General features: G+C 40.6%; 1 protein-coding gene across 5 annotated transcripts; it reads right to left on the reverse strand.

Moving 5' to 3' along the window:
• Positions 1 to 3,059: 3,059 nt before the first annotated feature.
• On the reverse strand, positions 3,060 to 21,134 carry ANKRD46 (ankyrin repeat domain 46). Of its 5 annotated transcripts, XM_084283255.1 has the most exons (7): positions 21,082 to 21,133; positions 20,304 to 20,411; positions 15,547 to 15,699; positions 12,154 to 12,301; positions 10,207 to 10,549; positions 8,749 to 8,907; positions 3,060 to 5,100 (listed from the first exon to the last, which is right to left on the reverse strand). In XM_084283255.1, the coding sequence occupies exons 5-7, from the start codon at positions 10,515 to 10,517 to the stop codon at positions 4,884 to 4,886; spliced, it is 687 nt and encodes a 228-aa protein (XP_084139381.1). In that variant the 5' UTR covers positions 10,518 to 10,549; positions 12,154 to 12,301; positions 15,547 to 15,699; positions 20,304 to 20,411; positions 21,082 to 21,133; the 3' UTR covers positions 3,060 to 4,883. The 5 variants fall into 5 exon arrangements, with proteins under 5 accessions (XP_084139381.1, XP_084139380.1, XP_084139379.1 ...); XM_084283254.1 differs by lacking the exon at positions 15,547 to 15,699; XM_084283253.1 differs by lacking the exons at positions 12,154 to 12,301; positions 15,547 to 15,699.
• Between the last annotated feature and the right edge of the window lie 65 nt (positions 21,135 to 21,199).

Consider the following 21,199-nt stretch of genomic DNA (forward strand, 5'->3'; position numbering starts at 1 on the left):
AGGGAAGGTGGCTTAATGAGAATTTCACCTTCTGCAGGTCATAACAAATTTACTATGATTTTCTTCTTGCTTTGCATTAAGAGAATGTTATCTATTCTTTTTTTTTTCTTTGCAATGGAAAATGAGATATTTTTACATGTACTTGATCCTTCATCAGCATTTCTGCCTTCTGATATTTAGATAATCATAATTTAACAGAGCAGAAATAGTGTTTTACAAGGAGCTTCTGCCCACAGTTGGTTAAACGTCTGATAACCTATGCGCAGAAGGATTCTTCTATAAGAGGAACCAGCACGGCTTCCCCGCGAGCAGCTGTTAATGCAGGCACACATTCAAACATGCAGTTGTCTGAAATAGCAGCGCTGCAGACACTGAAAGTCAAGAAGGGCCAGCTCGGGTTGCAGGACTACGAAACGGGGCAATCACAAGCCGGTGAAATCCTTCTCCCTGCTAAGAGGCTATTGCTGCTCCCTCCTCACACTTCTTACAGGCACTGGGATTGGCTCCTAAGCCGTGATTCATAACGGCATCACCCTGCTCTGCCTCCCCTGCTGCTGTCCTGGCTCATTGCATTTCCCTCCTATTTTCTGCAAACCATGCTACACAACAAATTCTGCTCCAAACGTCTCCTCATTTTTACCCAGCAGGTAGCTTAAAATCGCAAACTGAAAGAACACGGCACTGGCAGACACAGGAGTGACTTGCTCACACTTTGACTTCAGCAGAAATTCTGATTTTTCCTTTTCAGTTCTGGCAATTTCCAATAGATTTCCGATACCCTTGGCACTAATGAAGAACAATAATTGTCTCATCACAGCCATTAGGTAATAATGGTTGTTTAATGCTTAGCTTAGTGGTTTACAAACTCTGAATACCTACAGTAGAGATTTTTCAGGGTTCTGCACACAAACTGCCTCAGCTGCAACATCAGAGCACCAGTTCTGCTTTGCGTAAAAGCACAGACTGCACCAGGTAATCTCACTGTCAATCTGAGACTTTGAGTTTTCATCTCGGATTTCACTGGCAGCATGACCCTGGGAACACTTCGCTCAGCAACAAACAGTAAAGAACTACCAATAAGTTGCATTTGTTTCCCACTAATGTATATTTTAAGTGTCCGTCTTTGAAGTATTTTTAATCTCTGCACAAAAGATGCCAGGAAGCACTAATTCAGCTGAAACAGTCGAATACTTTTAAGACAATACATGTATCATACCACCTGCAAGTGTTTGTACAGAATTATCTCTCCTGTCACCATAAACAATTTTTATAATATTAAGAGTTTTGAGATTTATGATGATTCAAGAGTATTTTGGCACTTACCATGTTTACAGAGAACTCGGGGTTATTATAATGTGCAGTGCTTGAATTCTTCTAGACAGTCCCAACGTAAGGAATGAGAAATGCAGTAACAACTGGCAACGATTTCTGCAAGATTATGGATCGCTTACTGAATTTCACGAAGTGTTTCCCAAGTAACCAATTAACAAAGATTAATGTTGAAATGGAAGAAAACAGAACGACGGAAAAGCTTTCTAACGTAAGAATTCTCAGATAATTTAAGACTTATTTTAATCACCAATTCAAATGTGAATCAAGTGACAATTTAACAAAGAGCTGGCTTCAGAAACAGGAACAATGTCAGAAACAACTGGCTTCAGAAATTACCTTGTGTGTCAGCTGAGGAAGAAATCAGTTCTGTTAATAGGCAACTTTGGGTATCATGAGGCAATTGCATCTAAGCAGATCCAATCACAGCCTTTAAGATGCTTTATTTCCACGTTAAGGTTAAAGTGCATGTTAATTTTAAGTATCTGCTAGACTTGGAAATTCTGAATATAAGAGACAGCATTACACAACGATGTTACTGAATTTCTGAGCAAATTACTTAATTTGCATTTCTCTGACATCTTATGACCAGAAATATTCTGGTTAGAAAAAGAGCTACCTAGCTAACGAGCCCCTCTACAATACACGGGTGAGTTGATCGTTTCTCCTTACTCAAGAAATGAAAACCAGGCTGAGAGATTAGCTGACCAACGCAAAACTCAATCTCCAGATCAGCTGCAGACCCAGGAACTTCGTAGGTCTTCTGTTTCGATACTTCAGAATGAAACCACGTTCCTCCTCTCATATGAGCTTTTTGTGCTGATACACCTCATAGTGCCAGAGCATGTCTAGTATGAAATACTGTGCAGTAGTCATACTGCTTCCACTTTGCACTCCAGTTGACTTTATCTTGCTCACCAACTTGTCTTGCAACACTGTAAAAAAAATCACTTAATCACTCCATGATTGATTTTTTTTTCTTACTTCCTTCTGCTGTTTTAGTGTGAGAACACCTTGAGTGAAGAAACTGTTTTGTATCTGGAAAGTGCCCACCAAAACGGGCTTCCTTGATCGAGGTATCTGGATATAATAATAAACAATAAAGGAAATCTTACTGACCTGCAGACAATCTAAACTGATTCCTGTCGTTATGCAGAAACTGTGAAACTCCCTATGACAACTTCAAGAGGAAGTAAGTTAAGGTCCTCTTTCTGGTCCTGTGAGAAAGACAGATTGCATTCCTTGAAACCTAGTGTACAGGATTCATTCTTTACTATCAACCTGTGAAAAGGAAGCTGTTATAGACATATTAAAAGGTATGGCTGTCCTTTTTTTCAGTAACAGAGGTGTATACAGAGCAAAATTCTCTTTTAGCCAGATGTTTATCACATCGGTATTTCAGAGTAGCAGTCATTACCATCAAGATTGCTTTTCTTGGTTTTATTTCGCACCCTCCCTCATAGGTAGTCTTAAATCTCAAGGGGCCTTTAGATGATATGTTCGATACTTGAAATCTTAGATGAGAGATAGAGTGGTGCAAAAACAACACTGAAAATAAAGCAGGCAAATCTGAAGAAACTGCGCTCTAAAACCTCATTCAGGCCAATAGTGTGCTTCCATTTCTCTGGGGCAGAACCTCCCTGCTTCTGAAATGCTTATTATCAGTGCAAACCATCAAAAAATCCTCAGTAAAATAGGATTACAACGTAATGTAATGATAAACCAAAACATATTTACTACATGTATTTATTTCTGGCATTCACCCGTACTGAGAATACAATTACAAATTACACAGAGAATACATATTGAAAGACAGCAATTATTCAGGATACAGAGCATCATAAACAGAAGTGTACTTATCCAGAAAAGTAACTGTATTTTAGATATGAGTTTTTATTTCTGTTCACAAACATATGTACAATAATTGAAATATTCAGAAGAAGAGCAGGCTCTGTTTTGTTGTTGTTTATTTTAAGAGGCTTCCCAGCTGCTAGGGAAGTATTGTTTCATTAATGTCTAGCTAAAGAAATGAGATCAAGAATTATTCAGATGCAATTTAGAATGGGGCCCACATTAGCGAAGCCCCTGTCACACAGCAAAGCAGACAACAATCCTCTTCACTCAAACCCATGCACAAGAAAGAAAAACGTACATGGTAGCAGAACAGAGAGATGTAATTAATTCTAGCAAAACTTATTGCAATTTATAACTTTATAAATGTTTGATGCTATTTAGCAACAATTTTGGAGTGGTTAGGTTAAAAAAAAATCATTAGTTTTGCAGAATTCAAATCCAGGGGGATTTTCAATGCAATAGCAACTAAGGGAGTTAGATAGCTAATCAGCCTGGAAGGAGAGAATCTGCTTTCTTTGAAAAACCTGCAACTACTGTGTATTACCATCCATCCTAGCCTTCATGAAAGAGTGTTTCATGTCCCTAGGTTACTTATAAACACAGGATTTCACAGCTCAAGTACAGAATGGGATAGGATCTCATTTCATACAATATTCCTAAATATAAACGTTTTAAATATTTTTATTCTGCATACTCAAAGTACTTTATAAACGTGTAAGTGATGTCTGAAAAGAACTGACATCGAAAGTAATTCTAGAAAGGAATTCCAGTCAATCAGGTCCTTTCCACAAATGTGAAAATGATTCAATTTTATGGTGCGATGTGGTCCTTGTGGAGGAAAAAGGGTTATCCTTCATAACACATTTCACAAATACAGTGGTCTTACAGAATTAGTATATACAGAGCAGAACACCAACATCACTTTGTATCCACCCTTACAAATAAAGGTTTGCTTAGTAATATTCCAGCAAAAAGGCAAAATTTTCACCCTAGAGGCTGAAACAATTTTACTTCCAAAGCACTACAACCAGCTTTGTTCTACTAAAATTACTTCAGACAGATATTAACAACATCAATTTAATCTGGGGAAGAAACACTACGCTAACCTAATAAATAAAGGAGTGAGCTATACATTAAAGATGTAATAAGGTTTGAACTATTTCTCATTCTTTTTCTTATAAACGAGCAGATATGGAACTAGGGGAAAGCACTGAAAGAACTACAAACACAGAGCTTATTACTGTCTATATATCAGAATGCATTATTATTTTATTCCGATTTCTAGGGGACCTTTAAGAGCATTTTTCTTTCAACTCCAGCACACGCAAGATTACGCAAGAAGAGATTTACCTCTCTTCATACGGATTACAAATCAAACTTGGTTCTGTGCTAGGTTACATTTTTCATGCTCAGGAATTTAATGTGCATTATGAAAGACCCTTTCTAATCGTAGTATTTTATCAACAGAGAGGATTACCTCTACATCTTGCTTGCAAGTTAAGTCAGAGGTAGGTTAGGAATGCTTTCGAATTTAGTGTTTTACTTGAAATGAATTAATTCCTCTTCCAAAGGGGTTAATGCTAAGTATAAAAGGAAAACCGTATGCACAGCTGCCACTGCCTGCACCGAGAGAAAAACTCCGAGATGTTCAAAATGAGACGACAACAGGGAAAAGAGCAGTGCGCTCCTTTTCATTTGCTTCAGTGCACCAGTTCAGGCTGATTTTCTACAAAAGGAAGCACCCCGCTAACGTAGTATGCTATTCCAAGAGACAGCAGGGCAATGACAATGATCAGGAGCAGCACCCGCCAGAAGCCCAGGTCTTCCACGAACTCTTGCCATGTCGTGCGGAAACTGGAAAGAACTCCTTCCCCTTGCTGGAGGTTTGGATTAAGGAGGGAATGGCTTTCCATCGCACTACAAAGGATTAAAGTTAAAAATACATCAGAGCAAAAGAATTCACCTTTAAGTATGACAGTAATCCTACTCAGAGCAACTGAAACACTCTAAATTAAAAACTAAACCCACCTGCAGATTTACCGCATTGCCTCGGCTAAATCAAGACAAAAGCAGATCAGGAAAAGGCTCCTAACTCTAAACTGAAGTTAATTGAAAGGATGGTTTATTAACTGGCGTAAGGAGAGTGCTACTTGTATCTGTACAGCTGCTCTGAGCTTGCAGCCTTGCCACCTAGGAGCCTTCAGAAGTCAGTCAGCGGAACTCCTGCTCAGCACAGCTTTGTAAAATTTAATGGAGCGTGAGCTAAAACCTCAAGGGGCACAGCTCTCGTTAATAAAAACAAATTGCAATTTAAAAGTAAACTCTGCCGAACAAAATGGAAACTACGACCGGTATAATTTAGATCCTGAACTACGTGGAGATCTTTATTGCTCTCCTGCATTTCTTTGTTAGAGGCTTCTTCTCTAGCTTTAAAATAGAGAAAACAATCCATTTACATAAAAAAAATAAATCAGAAACTTTCTGATTGTTGAGCTAAATCAGCATCTCTGTAGTTTTTTTGCCACATGGCACTCAGCAGCTGCTCTGCTGCCTTAGCATGCCACTCTCAATCCTTCAGGCCCCTTAAATTGTCAGACTTTTTTTTTATATTAAATTTTATATAAATTAGGGAGTGAAACTCTCACTTTCAAGTGAGAAAAATCAGAATGATAGATTGACCATGAATCATAATTAGAAAAAAAAATGCAAGTTGCCTTAAACACTGCATGGCTCCTTCTATCCTCCTCTCTATCTCGCTGGTTTCACGAGGGGTTTATAGTAGGAAACTATCCCTCTGTTGGTGTATGAGAGACCTCGGTAAGAACAGGAAAGCGTTCTCATCACTTGATTTCAGTTATGCAGATTTTTAGCCATCTGCACAGCCCCACTACTTCTCGCTTGAGTGAGACTGCACACACCAGTGTTTACAGGATCATGCTCTGACAAGCACGGAGAGGAAATGGTGAAACTGCCTGTGCACCCGGTGATGTCAAAGCAGAAGGTAAGCAGAAAAGAAAAACATTTTCCCCCCCTTCTAATTGCTTTCAGTTACCAGATTCCTAGGCATCTCCTCCAGCAATATGAGAAGAAAACATTGCAGGGAAAACCAATTTGCAAATCAAAACTAATTGCATAAATGCTATTGGTTTTGGTGACAATTGACAAATGAGTTAGCAGAAAAAGGTCTCAGTTATGAATCTCTCTTCTAAGCTTGCACCACAGAAAAATGTCATGCCACGTCTTTTTTCTTCTTAAGAAGCATGGGCATAGATGAGTAATTAACCTGAACTCCCCTAGCTTACTGAAGTATTGCAGCATCATGGGCAGAAAATTTCAGAAACTGCCTGTTAAACAGCTTGCCTTTTTTGCTTTTAAAATATTTACTTTGCTCTAAAGCTATTTTAGCTTGTCCATAGCTGCAGGACTTAGTCATCTTCCTTGCACATTCTGATTTCCCAAGCAAAACAAAGGGTTCAACAGAAGACAGCCACTGGTGAAAACAGCACTACTCACTCATTAAGCACTAACTAGTTAATACGTAACCACAGAAAGGTTAAATAAAGGTGCAACGTGATTTAAGTGAAAAGGTCACATGCTTGCTCATTAAATAGAAAAGGGTAGAGAGAAAACGCTTTGGTATTTTGTATAGCAGCCCAATTAAAAGCAATGATATTCAAGATATTTTCCTTATGACAAATTACATCTCCTTGAAAAATGGTGCCGCAGGGATGCGTCCTACACAAGAGCTTGTGCCACGTAGTGCAGGTGGCTGCTCCTGTTCCCAACACAATGTGGAAATTCACCTTTGGCTGCACTTGTGGGCATGCTGGGCTGTGCAGAGGGACAGGTCACCTCTGCTGGGCCACAGGGGGAGAGCTCTGCCTCCCGGCAGAGAAAAGAAATCCCATTTGGGAACCTACTTTGGGTCTCTGCTTCCAGATCTGCAGCAACCGTGTGAGATAAGAAGCAGAAACCTTAAATCAGACACCGCTCTTCAAAAGGGAAGCTGACGGTTTTCAGGAAGAGTATTTATTTTCCATGGGGTCATATACAATGCAAAGATTGGGGAGGGAGGTTAGAAGTCATTCATCTTAACAAAATTTAGCTAAAACGTGGAAAAAAAAAATACAAAGGGGGAGGAGTGAAACTGTGGAGGTCTGAAAAGACAACTGCTCCAAAGGCATTATTTATTTACAGAGCAAACAGCCACAAGCTCACTTGCTTGTGCTGCTGTAGGCATCTGTTGTTTGTTATGCTAAATATAATATATTTCAGACATTTTAAACATGTTCACAAACAAGCTGGGTAGTGCACTGTTTATATGTCTGTGTGCCTCTCCCCAAGGAGCATTGCTGACTTCCTTGCCAAGCTAAACAATGTAACATTTATGAAGGTCAAATAACAGAAAGGAAGCTCCCTTCATTAAAGGGACACTATCAAAAAGGGTCATTTTCATGGGGCTGAGCTTCAGTCCGTGTGTATTGGGGTGGCAGCCCGTGTGACAAACAGCTTTCAGCAAAATTTAGGAAGTTAGAAAGAATCTGCAGAACATCCAATACTTCACATAAACACTTTGGACACTATTAAGTTTTGTGTTTCAGGGCTCAAAGCAGTCTCTCTGACGAGCAGGGTGACCTGATGAGTGGGAAAGATCTTCCACTCTGCTCTCAGGGAGTATTTTGCATGATTTCTGTAAATTTGTTGGTTTCAACTCTTGTGTTTGCTCCACTTAGATAACAACCCCGTCCAGATAGCTTTATTTTCCCCTGCAGTGAAGGCTACGCACGTTTTGACGCAAATGGAACAAACCCAATGAGACAGAACTCCGTGTTTTTTCTGATATAAAACCCCAGTGGTTGTAATTCATCACCATTACTAGACAGTATTAAAAACCATAAATTTAAATAAATTCAGCATGAGAGCAAGTATTCAAAACAACGTTGCTATCTTCTTTCAGATATATGAAAAAAGCAGTACTGGAGAGTACTGCTGCATGTTTAAGCTCAGTCCCATGTTCTGTCGTGTTCATCAGCAATTCAAGGGTTTTTGTGAGAGAATCAGTCTCTCTGAAACTAGCAAGTCTCATCCAAATCACAGAATGGGTTAGGTGGGAAGGGACTTTAAAATCCACCTGGTTCCACCCCCATGCCATGGGCAGGGACACCTCGCACCAGACCATCTTACCGAAAGCATGTTAGGCCAGTGTGTGATACTGGCATTTCACATTTCACCTCATTTTCCCTTTGACTTCACGATAAATGGCAGAATATATATGTTTTTTTGTGTCTGTAACAGAAAATGAGTTATTTTTAAAAAAAAATCCACCATAAAATGAGAATTTTGATTAGAAAAAGTCCTTTATTCCCCCTTACATTTGACCTATCTAAAGAGATTTTGCTAGATTCTAAGATTTGATCTGATAATACCAGGACGAATTTGGTATTACCTGCTCTGAGGAACACGCAAGCAAGCTGAATCATAAAAATCTCAGAGCAATAAGCACATTAGTAAAGATATATTATACACATACATAATTTCCAATAATTCTCTTTGTTTTGTAAATACCTTTCACTTTCAGCAGTCTGCATCGTTTCCAGCTTCGAGTGAGCTCCTCTGTTGAATCCCTTCACCTCTTGCTCCTCTAAAGATTCCAGCAGTCTAATTACATCTTTATTTACACCCCTTCGTTTTGCAAGGACAAGCGGTGTTGCACCTTGGTGATTGCTAAAGTAATGCCACGAATGGGCACGAGAAGAAAAGAAAATCTTAAAACACGAATTTTGTAGCAAGATCACATAACACACAGCGTAAAATTCACTACCCAGAACTATTTTCTGTCATTTCCATCTATAAAAGTGATACCATAATTGACTGTAGAAGAGTATTGGTATATTTAGGTTTGAAATAGCACAACTCCTTTTCCTCCAAATAAAATCAAAATTCCTAGTACTCTAATTTAATTGCAAACCCTGGGTATTGTAACAAAAAGCATGGATTTATGGCAATGCTGGAGATTAAGCTTGATTTCAAGAAGGAATTGTGCAATCTGTTTCTTCATAGCTCCTTTTTCCATGTGGGTATGAGGACATGAGGCAAAAATGAAATAAAATACAGATGGTCCTTCTGCTTCTTTTAAACACTGACTAGGACCAGAGCTGCATTCAGACTAGGGATTTTCACCAGAGTTGCTCGAAGCAAGAAAAAAACAAAAACAAAAATCAAAACACAACCCATGAAGAATCTGGTCTGCCAATAACTAGCTGAAAGCACTAATGAGGGACAAGTGAAAAGGGAACAGATAAAAAAACACAAACCTCAAAGGTTCTGAAGTTTCACAAACTTTTTTGCATGCCCTGTAAATATGCAGAAAGTTCCACAAACAAAATAATTCAGTTAGTGCAGCGAAACAGCTCGCTGTTTTGTAGCTGGAGAGCTTGCATCTGAGCACCGGCATCCGCCAGCTGCTGGAAGCCAGAAGGCAAGAAAATACAATATTTAAAAAGAACAATATTTAAAAGGAGGGTTGAGTCACACATTTTGAGGGTTTGAAACCACTGAAAGGAAGCATTGTCACCAAGGGGTATGGGAATGAACTGGTACACATCCACTGTATTTTCTTTGTCGTATACAGTGCAACAGTTAAAACAATAGAACTGCGGCGGAGAAAATTCTTTTCAAGCAGTCGATGTGATTTTCTTCTTTGGTGCCAACCACCCACACCTGGCTGTCTGGCCAAACCAGGATAGCAATGTCATCACTGAGTCAGAATTAGACACAGCAGCCCACACCAGCAGCTGCTATTTTTATTTGCTTCGCTTGCTGCGCTGGGCCAGCAGGAATGGCCTCTCATTGTTTGCCTGCCTTTTTATTTTGTGTCTTCATTAAGTGGTATCTTCCAAAAAAATTGAATTGCACTGCATAGAGCATCGCAGCCACAGCAGTTTTGTACACAATGCTTTGGGAACAGAACACATATTATAAAATATATGCTGTTTAAAAAAAAAAAAGAGAAAAATGACTTACCAAATATCAATTTTAAGTCCATTAGAAACCAGGAACTGGATGGTGTCCACGTGCCCACACAGGTGCAGGGCTGTGTTACCCTGATAATCGGTGGCTAGCAGGTCAGCCCCGAATTTGTGCAGGAGTTGACAGATATCTACGTTTCCTCTGGCTGCAGCAAGGTGAAGGCCAGTCCGGCCCCGGCTGTCACGAATATTTGGGTCAAACCCACTCTCCAGCAGGCGTTTGGAATAGTTAAAATCTCCATCGATGCAAGCCTGCAGCAGCGGCACGTTTGTCTGGGATGAGTCGTTGACGAAAACGTAGGACATGGTTCTGATTCTCTCTGGAGCAGATGACAAACCTGCAAGAACAAGTGGGGAAAGTGTCAGGGAAGCCAGGCAAATAAATACATTTTAAAATTTAAAAATTCATTTGGAAGATTTCTCAGGTTCCCAAACAAGAACGCAAACTCGTTTTTGAACTGACTGAAATCTTCCTGTCCTACCTATTAATTTCACGTGCTGCATTCCTGTCTGGTAATATGGGAAGAGCTCTTTTTACTCATCCTCCCACCTCTGGAAACTGTAGCACAGACTTATTACAGAGAAGTGATAAGATCACTACCACAAATGCAAGCCAGGTGAGTAACTTTCACCTAGGAAGAGGTGGCAGGTGGTAGAATTGATATTAAAGTATAAAACACTGGAGATTTGACCTGAAAGAAGGGAGACGAACCACCTTTCAAAAACCCCACCACAGAGAAGCACAAATGCAGTTTCTCTGGATTAATATTACATAAAAGATTAATTCCTTTTCTGTACCAGGAAGATGGATGTCATTTCAGAATGGATTTATTGACATTTTATGAAACATGACTTAGGTTTTGCAGAACACTATTTTAAGGATGATTCAAATAACGAGGGTATGACGACGCTGTGGATTTATGGGACACAGAAAAGATGACTTGAAAACAGTAAGGAAAACAAAAAGGAATGACTATGCAAGAGGATGGGAACATCGTGCACGAGGCAACAGTAAGAAAAAATGAAAACATCTAGGAGGCTGGGCAGCAAAGCTTCACGTTGCCTCTAAGAAAAAAAAATAAAAAAATCACATATAAGCTAGTGAAAACCCTTCAAAGGAATCTCCATAAAGCCACCACACAGTTCAAGTGACAGGAAGGAAGAGCAATTTTACTAGATAACCTTTGAGCAGAAGATGAAATTTCGCATGAAAAACGATTTCCCACTTGACCAAGGCTGGCATTTTGGGTGAAGGGTGCAGCTGTGTTCTGGCTAGCAGTACGAGCCTCTTACAAGGCCGCTATATGCAGATTTACATTTTCTCATCTATATAAGGTCTCCTTCTACACCAGTGCACTCATTCAGCTACGAGAACGGAAACATGGCCAGCAGCCAGAGAATTCGATTTAAAACCTCTCTTTTATTTTCTTTTACAGTTTATAAAGCCTGGATTTTACAGCTCTTCCCCCACGTGTTAGATCAAACTCAAGATCAGAGCACCTACAGGAGTCATTTCACGTTTATACAACTGGCCTGATTAACAGCTTTGGGGCTGGCAGGGGTTAATAATTTATATTTAAACTTTAATAGCTTGTATTTCCTATCTGGACAAACTCTGCTCCATGTATCAGCACTGCCCAGTTTCCCTGTGCAGGAATGCACAACTTTTTTTTTCCTGTCTTGGACACAGAAGAGATGGGAATTAACTTCTACGTCCTGGTATCTGTATAAGGAATGATTTTAGACAGAGCACATTCCCCTAGGCTCTAAGGGTGTTTTTGAGCAAGCAGTGGTGTATCGCTGGCCCAAGCACCCTTTCCCACAACCATCTCCAATAGCAAAAGTTCACCAGCACAGCATAAAACGTTTCATGCAAGAAGAGTGTTATTTCAGACACACACAGATTTCTTACAATCCTACAGAGAAAGAAGGGCCAACATACCTGTATCTTCAATGAGTATGTTACAAAACCTTGGCTGTTGCAAAGCTAGGCTTCCCACTTGGCAGCAAGTTCAATTTTCTCGCCCACTTTCTACCCAAATCATAAATGACATGAGAGTGCTTCTTCAACTCCAATAGTCCAGTCCTTGCTGAGAAAAAAATCAGGCCCAATTTTTGTATGATGTGACTGACACCTTTACGTTCTGCACTTAATCTCCCCTAAAGCAGCAAAACCATAAATAACTTTGAAACCTCCGACGCTCAAGCATAGTAACAGCATAAAGCCCTCCTTGTACTTGATAAAAAAGACCACGGCTTGCTTATGAAGTGGTATTTGAGTGCTTAATCCTGCTTAATAAATTAAAAAAAGGCCTAGCATAAATCAACAGCAGAATATTAGCCTGGAAGCAAAGCATGCTATTTGAGAAACTTGATGGGATGCTCTGGTAAATGTAAACTTCGGTTTATGTTTTCGTACCAGATGTGTGGGCCTGGTAAAGCCCTGCAGAATTTCCTGTCACTTCTCATACAACGGTGACGAAACAGCAGCTAACGGCAGCAGAACAAAACCTCCACCACCTTGTCTTCTCGGGAGAGGAAGCAGGAAGATTAGCAGGTATCATGAGGTTTAACTGAAAACATCTCCAATTCGGAATTTATCATCACTGAAATGTTCTAGAATTCATCACTGAAGTGCACAAGACTAAAACAAAACCTTAGTAAAGAATTATAAAGCAACAACAAATCCTCCTTCCTAATGCTTGAAGGCTGTGGACTAAACAAACGCATTCACAAGGAATCGGTTCCATCTGGGTCGATTCAGCTTTGTGATTAAAAAAGGTTTTTGCACACACACGATTCTGTTTTACACATGGCTGCCTAATACATGCCAGATAGGAGCTGCACACGAAGATGAACTGCACCGTCTTTAAAATGCCAGTCCCCAAATAAATGTAGTCCTGCCTCAAATGTAATCTGATTTTGCAGAATTTCCTAACAAGGCTCAGAAAAAAAATTTACAACAGTCGACTTAATTAGAAATTTCTGAATGAGCAAACTGATTACATTTAAATCCCCAGTATGTATAAAAACGTTCTTATTGCAATGAATACCTAATTAAGTGTATTTAGAAAAAAAAAAATCCAAAGCATCCCATCCGTTCTCTTCACATTGCTTCTGAAGGTGAGGCAGAAAGAAGCCTGCATCCTTCCAGGAGCTGGTGCACCTCCCATCAGGCACTAATGTCACAAAGGGCCTCACATTACTCGGTAAGGAGACACTAAAGCATCGCAAAAGGAGCGGCCTGAATAGCCCTACAAATTACTGCTGCTGGAGTTCAATTAATTTGGCTCAGTAAAGGACTGCTCCTAAAACTGCAGTGCTATCTTCTGAGAACCTATCTTTTACATTGCACACTTAGGGAAAAAAAAAAAGTTTCACTGTTAATAACTTGTCACTGTGACAGTAAATTAGCTTCAAGAAAAAATTCAAGTATGTTCTCCCAAGCAAGAGGAATTTCTGCTAGGAAAGTGTAATATAAGAATACATTTTCCCTTAATTTACCCAATATGGATGTTGCCCAAGCACCGTATAATTTTATTAATGATTTTAGACATTTTGCAGTAAGCCAGTTCTTCAGTGATACATGCTGTTTGGTACAGCCTGAGAAAACCAAACTGTTCTGTTTTCAACAGGAATGCTTTTATTAAGTGATAATAATCCACTTTTATCTATTAGAAGTCAGCTGTCTACCCCCTAGTGCTGTGGTACACACATTGTCTAACGTGCTCAAACCTGTGGAAGCCAAAGCCAGGAGTCATCTTGAAGAATTCAAAACCTAGAGCGAGATGTGAGTTTTGTTACTGCTTAAGCTACCCCTCAATTTGCACTAACCGTGCATGGTTTTATTTTACACTGAATGCGTGGTTTTGCCTCTGCCTTCTCACCGAGTTCAACACTCGCCAAAGAGCTCCTGGAAAAGGAGCCAGATTGCTTATGAGACAGATTCACTAATGGTACTGGAGTCTCTCCACCACAGAAATATTGGTGGGCTTGATGAGCTGCAGTTCCTCACACAGGCACTGCTCCATGATTTACCAGCTCTGCAAAATGACAGAATTTCCAAGAACGTTCAGAAAAACTGACGTGAGGGTCGCTGTTCTTAATGAACGCCTCGGATCGATGGCACACCATCAGATCACACACCAGCTGAGACTTCCCCATATTGGGAGACACGTTGACATCTAGAACCCAAACATCAGCCAGATTTCCTCCAGAGGAACTGCCACCAACAATAAATGGAAACCTAAAACAAAATCAGGGACTAAACCCACCTCCCCCAGCAAAACACAGCACGCACCCTGCATTGCCAGCTCCCTGATGACAGGCAGCTTCCTCTTTTTGTAATACATTACAAAGTGGCAGTGGCTCGCTGAGCTCTTCCTCTCGTTTTTATATGAATGAGAAAGGGCCCAGCTTGAGTGCTTTGCTTCAACTGTCAGCCCCTACTCTCTGAGGCCAAAGTTTCCCCTCAAATAGAACAGTAACCTTAAAAATTACACAAACTGTTTTTGGGGATACATGGTAACATTTTTAAAAATATATTATTTAATCGTAACAACAACAAAACTGACTACCTTGCTCAAGTATCCTCTGAACTGCTCATGTATCCTGGTGAACTGTAAAGCCCAACAATATTGTTCTGACTCCTTTTCTGGGTAGGCTGGGGGAGAAAATCCTTGCTAAGCTTTCGTGCACACCTGTTTTACATGGAGGCTAAGACACAAGTCACTTAACTGAATAAATGTAAAAAAAAAAACATAAAAAAAGTAAAATAGTAAAAAAAAATCATCTGATCAATTACCATCATTTTTTAGGAAAGGCCACCACTATCTACACAGAGCTCCACCAACAGCTCTGTATCTTCTCCTAAAAATCTTCAGCTGTTCAGTCCAAGTGGGTTAGAGTTTTATTTCTCCACTAACAGGGATCTGCTGCAAAAAGCAGCAGAGCAGATCAGTACAGCATTATGTGACATTTTCCCTTCTTTGGTTATTTTTTCAGTAGTTCCTACACTTCAGGTATCACAGCAGGCTCTTCAGACCTACCTCTCCTTTTTCTCTTTCTAGCCAGGGCACGTGGAGATGAAAGAGAAGAATGGAAAAAATAACAGAATTATCACTTTTGTACGGATCAGTAGATAATGGCATTAAAACCCGAGAACTTTGCTCGTCATTGTACAGCACGTCAACATTAAGAGATAAAAAAATAAACAGGAGCTCAATTGCCAATTCAGGGCTGTAAAACGCCTCCCCTGATAACACAGAACAGTCATTGTGTATCGATGCACACGGAGTAAGGGAGCGATAGGGAAGAGCTCGTTCTTTCCAAATACCTTTATCGACAAGCAGATTCACAGATGTCTTTTCCTTTCTGGACTCAACTGGCAGTTCAATTGCATTACACGTCTCAGTGCACTCCTATCAAATGCGCAGTTAAGTATTTCTGAACCTTGCTCATTTTTGTCTTTTTATCTTCTGTGGAAGAACTATTCGGGTGGAAAGGAAATTCACAGTAGTTAGAAACAGATGTGCTATAACTAACACCCCACAACCACCTCAGGTGAATCACTAAAGCAACTTCAGTATTTCCTTGATCCTCGTGGTCGGTGTGGATACACCTGCTTTTATAGGAAGTCACTGAATCCCTCACATTGGTCATAATTATCAACTTCTCCAGAAACCTTTATCCAAATCCCTTCTTTGGTTCTGCTGGGAACGTGGGGTGCTAATGTAGGTCAATCAAGAAAATCTTAAAATTCATCGCAGTTTTTTCTTAATTTTTTTAAACAAACTAGAGAGAATTTGTTCCACTCTGACCGAAGTTTATATTCGTTGCAGATCTTGAAAGAGTCTTCTGGAACAGAAAGCAGCTCTGAGTGAGCACCAAGACACCGTTAACAAGTGGACTGACTAGCTGCAAGCTGCAGATGTGCGAGCACCACTTTTATCTAGAAGAATACTGCCACCATGTGGACCGACAGATTCCTCTTCGACTGAAGTAAACGAGATGGTAACTAGACCCACGCAGACTAGTTTTTCTAGATTTTATGGCGTTTTCTGATCACCTGAGAAGGAAAAACACAATCACAGAGAAGCTGAGGCTGGCAGGGACCTCTGGAGGCCATCTGGTCAGTCCCTCTGCGCAACAAGGGACACCCAGAGTCCAGGACCAAGTCCAGGTGGCTTCTGAAGAGAGAGATTGAAGAGAAATGATGGAAGGCCTGAAAACTTGATAAAAATTAATTCTGAAATCCAAACTGTTGTTCCTGTGTCACACAGACAGCAAATCTTTGTTTAGCACTGATCTTACATTAGCAAAATGAGGACTTCAGTATAAATCTTGATTTCTGAAGATAATTTTTTTTTTCCTGCATTTATGCCTGTTCCATGAAGAAGAAAAAAGTCCTTACTGAGACACACGATAACTCTGATAATGGCAGGTTTGACAAGTTCACTAAAATGGGAAACCTCCCGCCTCCAGCAGGAATTGCCAGAAGACACAGCTTCATCAGCTTTATTCCAGCAACAAAGCAAACTGACAATCGAGAAGCTGCCACTAAACCACTTATTACTATATAGTCTATATTCTCTTATTTTATTTCTTATAAAATAATTTTATTTATCCTGTGTGTATTAGCAATATGTAACCTTTGAGGACATGACCTTTGTAACGCATGCATCATCAAATCCATCTGAATGGCTAGTGAACAGAAGCAGGTCACGTTAAAGAGCAGAAGTCTCCTAACTTTGTACATCATTTATATATAACAGATTATTGGAATCTCCTTCTAAAATACTCTGTTGTGCTCCTTGTTCACTACAGCTTACGCTTTTGTATCAACAACTAATACCAGTGACAAGCCAAGTTGCTGTCAGATACGTTACTCTTTGCTATGACTCTGGATACAGATATTTCTGCTTCGAATTTTCAAGTTCACACAGTAAATCAAAAAAACAGTTTATCAAAAGCTAAATTGTTAACTGATGTATTTATTTGTTCCACATATTCTACATCTCCATCAATGCAGTATGATTTTTTACTATGTACTTTCTGAGATGGGGGACGGAGGCTGTGGAACTGCACACAGTCTTTGAGGTTAATCTGAACCACAGATTAACACAATCACACAAAAAGATTTTTTGTTTGTTTTTATATTTTTCCCAATAACAGTTACTATTTGATTTACCTTTCTGTCTGCATTATCTATGGGTACATTTTAATGGAACCATTTGCCATAATTACAAAACATTGCTCATTACTGAAAGCCCACGATTTCACAGAGGGCTCAGGAATCTTTTTACCCTACCTATTTGAATCGCTCTGCATACCTGTACTGGATTTCCTGTGCTCTGATATTGTCTGCTTACTGAGTTTTACAGGGTCAATCTGCAGTTTTTCACAGCTGACCTTATCTTTACTGCTCCTGTCATCAGCAAACACTATCACCTTGCTGCTCACTGCCTTTTCTACGCCAAGTTTAGAACCCAGAACAGAACCCTGCAGAACTAAACCCCTTCCACTGAAAAGACTGATCCTAAGTTCATAAAAATGCCCACTCAGCACTCTGATTTCAACAGCGGCAACCAGAGAAGCCTCTTGGGAAGAGACTTCTCCAAGAAGCTTTTTCTTGAGTGGCAGCTGCCACTTCGGTCATGAGTTCAGCAGCACATAAACACAGTTCAGATTATTCTACTCAAGCCATCACCTTACCTTTATGCACACTGAAGCTCATGTGTCCCCCTTTTGCCCCCTTCCTTGCTTTGGGCATTTATTTTTGCCTCTTTTTAAATTTTCAACACAACCATTTCTGCATATAAAGAGACTTTTTTTTTTGTGCTCTAAGTGACTACTATCCTTAAAAGTTTCTGATAATTTTTTTAATGCTTCCTGAAAACCCCAGTAACATATAAAACCCATCACCTGCATCTACAACGCTCCTCAGTACTCCACAGCAGAAGCTAACTAGCCTTAAACATATCAAACCTCTAAAAATATGTCTGGTCTCAGGCAAAACCATCCCCTAACAAATGAGGGCACAGCAGTGATGGGTATACACCTCTCTCTGCACCTCTCTGGTGAAGAAGACAGACAAACATTCTAGACCACCCATGGGAAAACAAGAAACCAGAAGCCTTTCCTGAAGCCTGTGGCTGCCCTTTATCCCCACGCATTATGCTGATCTGATGCTGTAAGAGGTCTTGAGCACACTGGGGAATATGATACCATCAACGCACATTAAAACATTTATTCCTTTATGTTGTAAAATTCTAGTGATGTAGCTGTGTTAACTGGATGGGAGAAATGTGTTGAGCTGGTGTTTCCACAGCTCTGTTCCACTTAAGATTCTGGTTTTAATTATACAGCTATGCTACTTTTCCAAGTGGCATTTCTGTCTTCTACTCTTGATAACATTTCAAATGACTAAGCCCTACAGTACACATATGGCTTCTATGAGGTACTGCATGAGACCAGAGTAAAACTTGTTCCCCACCTACTTAGAAAACATTACCTTTAAATGGTAAAACAAATGAAAACCAACCTGAAACGCTTAGTGAGCATCATCATTAAACAGTAAAGCAAACCTGAGCATTTCAGCATTTGTGGTATTTGACATAAATGGCAGCAGAACGTCAGTAAATGACAAATAATTACCAACAACTGCAGTTTGGTTGCACTCAAGGCATGCTTGTCAGCTGGTCACCTACACTGATGGCACACTATGAATGGTCTCACACAAAGCTGACTGCATCTGGGATCCTGTATTTCATAAGTGTATAGAGAAACGCCCTCTGAAATACTTTATGTCCACATGAACCGACACATCCGGCAGCGGAGTACAAGCGAGACCATGGGGGAGACAACCAACAGCTGGAATGCAGCAGTCAGCTTAAGGCATCACTTGGAATCCCTCACTCTTGCTGATGAGGCAACTCTAACATGTAGGATACCAAAACCTGCTGAGAGAAAACCTATTGCTCCTCGGGAAGGAAGACAGCAGATGCAGACACCATGCTTCAGGCTTTGACTCAGTTTACTCTCCGATACCATCTTCAGAACTCAAAAACAGGGCAATCAGCCCGTGACATTTTCTGACTGTCAATTCTACTAGACAGAATGCAAACATTAGTAGAAATATTTCTTCTAAAAATCACATTTAACAAGTCCTTGTTAATAAAATATTTTACAAACAAAACAAAGAAGAAAAACAGACCTAATGCCTACAGATAACACTAAGCTTAGCCCCCTCCTGCAGCAAGCAAAACCAATTACATTTACAAACCAGTCACTTTCCAGCTAAAATACTTGTAGGGTTCTTGCTCCTCCTTGATCTTTGGGAAGGATGCTCCTGAACATCAGTGCTCTGATGGCTAGAAATGCTCACACATTATTCGTTGTACAATCTATGTTAAATTATTCACGTATCAACACTATTCTTAAGCTCAATTTATTCCCTTTACCATGTTTACCTTGATGTTTCAACAGAAAGCAAAAAAGGCCTCTGTTCTGCAAAGATAAAGAGGCCAAATATTTCTTTCAATATAGACTCTTCATTTTCCTACCCATCTTAGGCTTATCTTTACCTGTTCCACTTCACCTGTTCACGTGAAAACATTTAGCAGTGTATGAAACATTCTAGCATTTTGTTCGCAGATAACAGTAACTTCTTTTTCCCCTTCACCACAGGTCTGCATTCGCTTTTTTCCACAATCACATATTTTGAAACTACCCAATACATATTTTGGATTTGCATTGCTTTAAAATGATAAGAATCTCTCTGTAAATTGTGTTTGCAACTACAAAACCTTGTCCTTTAAATTACTGCATTTTATTTAAGTTATTATTATGCTTATTTCATCCTCTAGTCCCTAAGATCATCCATTTTTTCCTGTATAGCAGTTACCCTCTTCTATATTGCCAGTGTAGTGCCTCCCAGCTTGTTCATCACTACCAAATTTAGGTTTTAATTGTTACATCAACGTCTTTATTAAGTATTTAACAAGACTAATCTCAAGATGGATCTTCAAATAACTAATTTTATAATCTCCTTTTATACCCAGACTCGATGGTTTTCTTCTCAATGTTACTCACCACGAGTTGTCTCTAGTTAGTTCCTCATCCTCTCTTTAATTCTGGAGTTATCCCTATCTTTTCAGCACAATTTCCTGTGTAGCAGCTGATCAAAAACTTTACTGCTGTCTAGAAAACAAACAAAGACAACTACTTAATTTCCCTTAAAAAAAAAAAAAAAAAGTAATTACTTCATTGAAGGCAATCTGAGGCTGGCTAACAAAAAACACTTCTGGCAGAAATATGTTACTTTTTGATTTAATTTATCATAGGATCATTGGAGTTGGAAGAGACCTCCAAGATCATCTGGTCCAACCATCCCCCTGCCACCAATGTCACCCACTGAGCCGTGTCCCCAAGCACCACGTCCAACCTCTCCTTGAGCACCCCCAGGGACGGTGACTCCACCACCTCCATGGGCAACCCGTCCCAGTGCCTGGCTGCTCTTTCTGACAGAAATGTCTCCTCATTTCCAACCTGAACCTCCCCTGGCACAACCTGAGGCCATTCCCTCTAGTCCTGTCACTGGTTATCTGTGAGAAGAGCCCGACCCCAGCTCCCCACCCCTTCCCTTCAGGTACCTGCAGGGAGCAGCGAGCTCCCCCCTCACACCCCCGGCTCCCTCACAGCGCCCCTCCATTCCCCTGCCACCCCAGCGTCCCCTCCCCACCGCCCGGCGCCCACCCGGGCGGATCCCTCCCCGGACAGACCGACGGACACCGCCGGTCCCTCTCCATCCCCCTGACCGACGGACACGGCCCCTTTCCCCCCCCAGGCCCCACCGCAGCCCCCTCGCTACCTGCCCTGCCGGCCGCCGGCCGCTCCTGGGCACGCAGCGGGGGGCGGCGGAGGGGGCGCGGGCGGCCCCTGCCGGACGGAGGCCGCCGCCGGGGCTGCGGCGGGAAATGGCGGCCGTG

The sequence above is a fragment of the Netta rufina genome, assembly GCF_964035555.1.
Source record: "Netta rufina genome assembly, chromosome: 2".
NCBI lineage: Eukaryota > Metazoa > Chordata > Aves > Anseriformes > Anatidae > Netta > Netta rufina.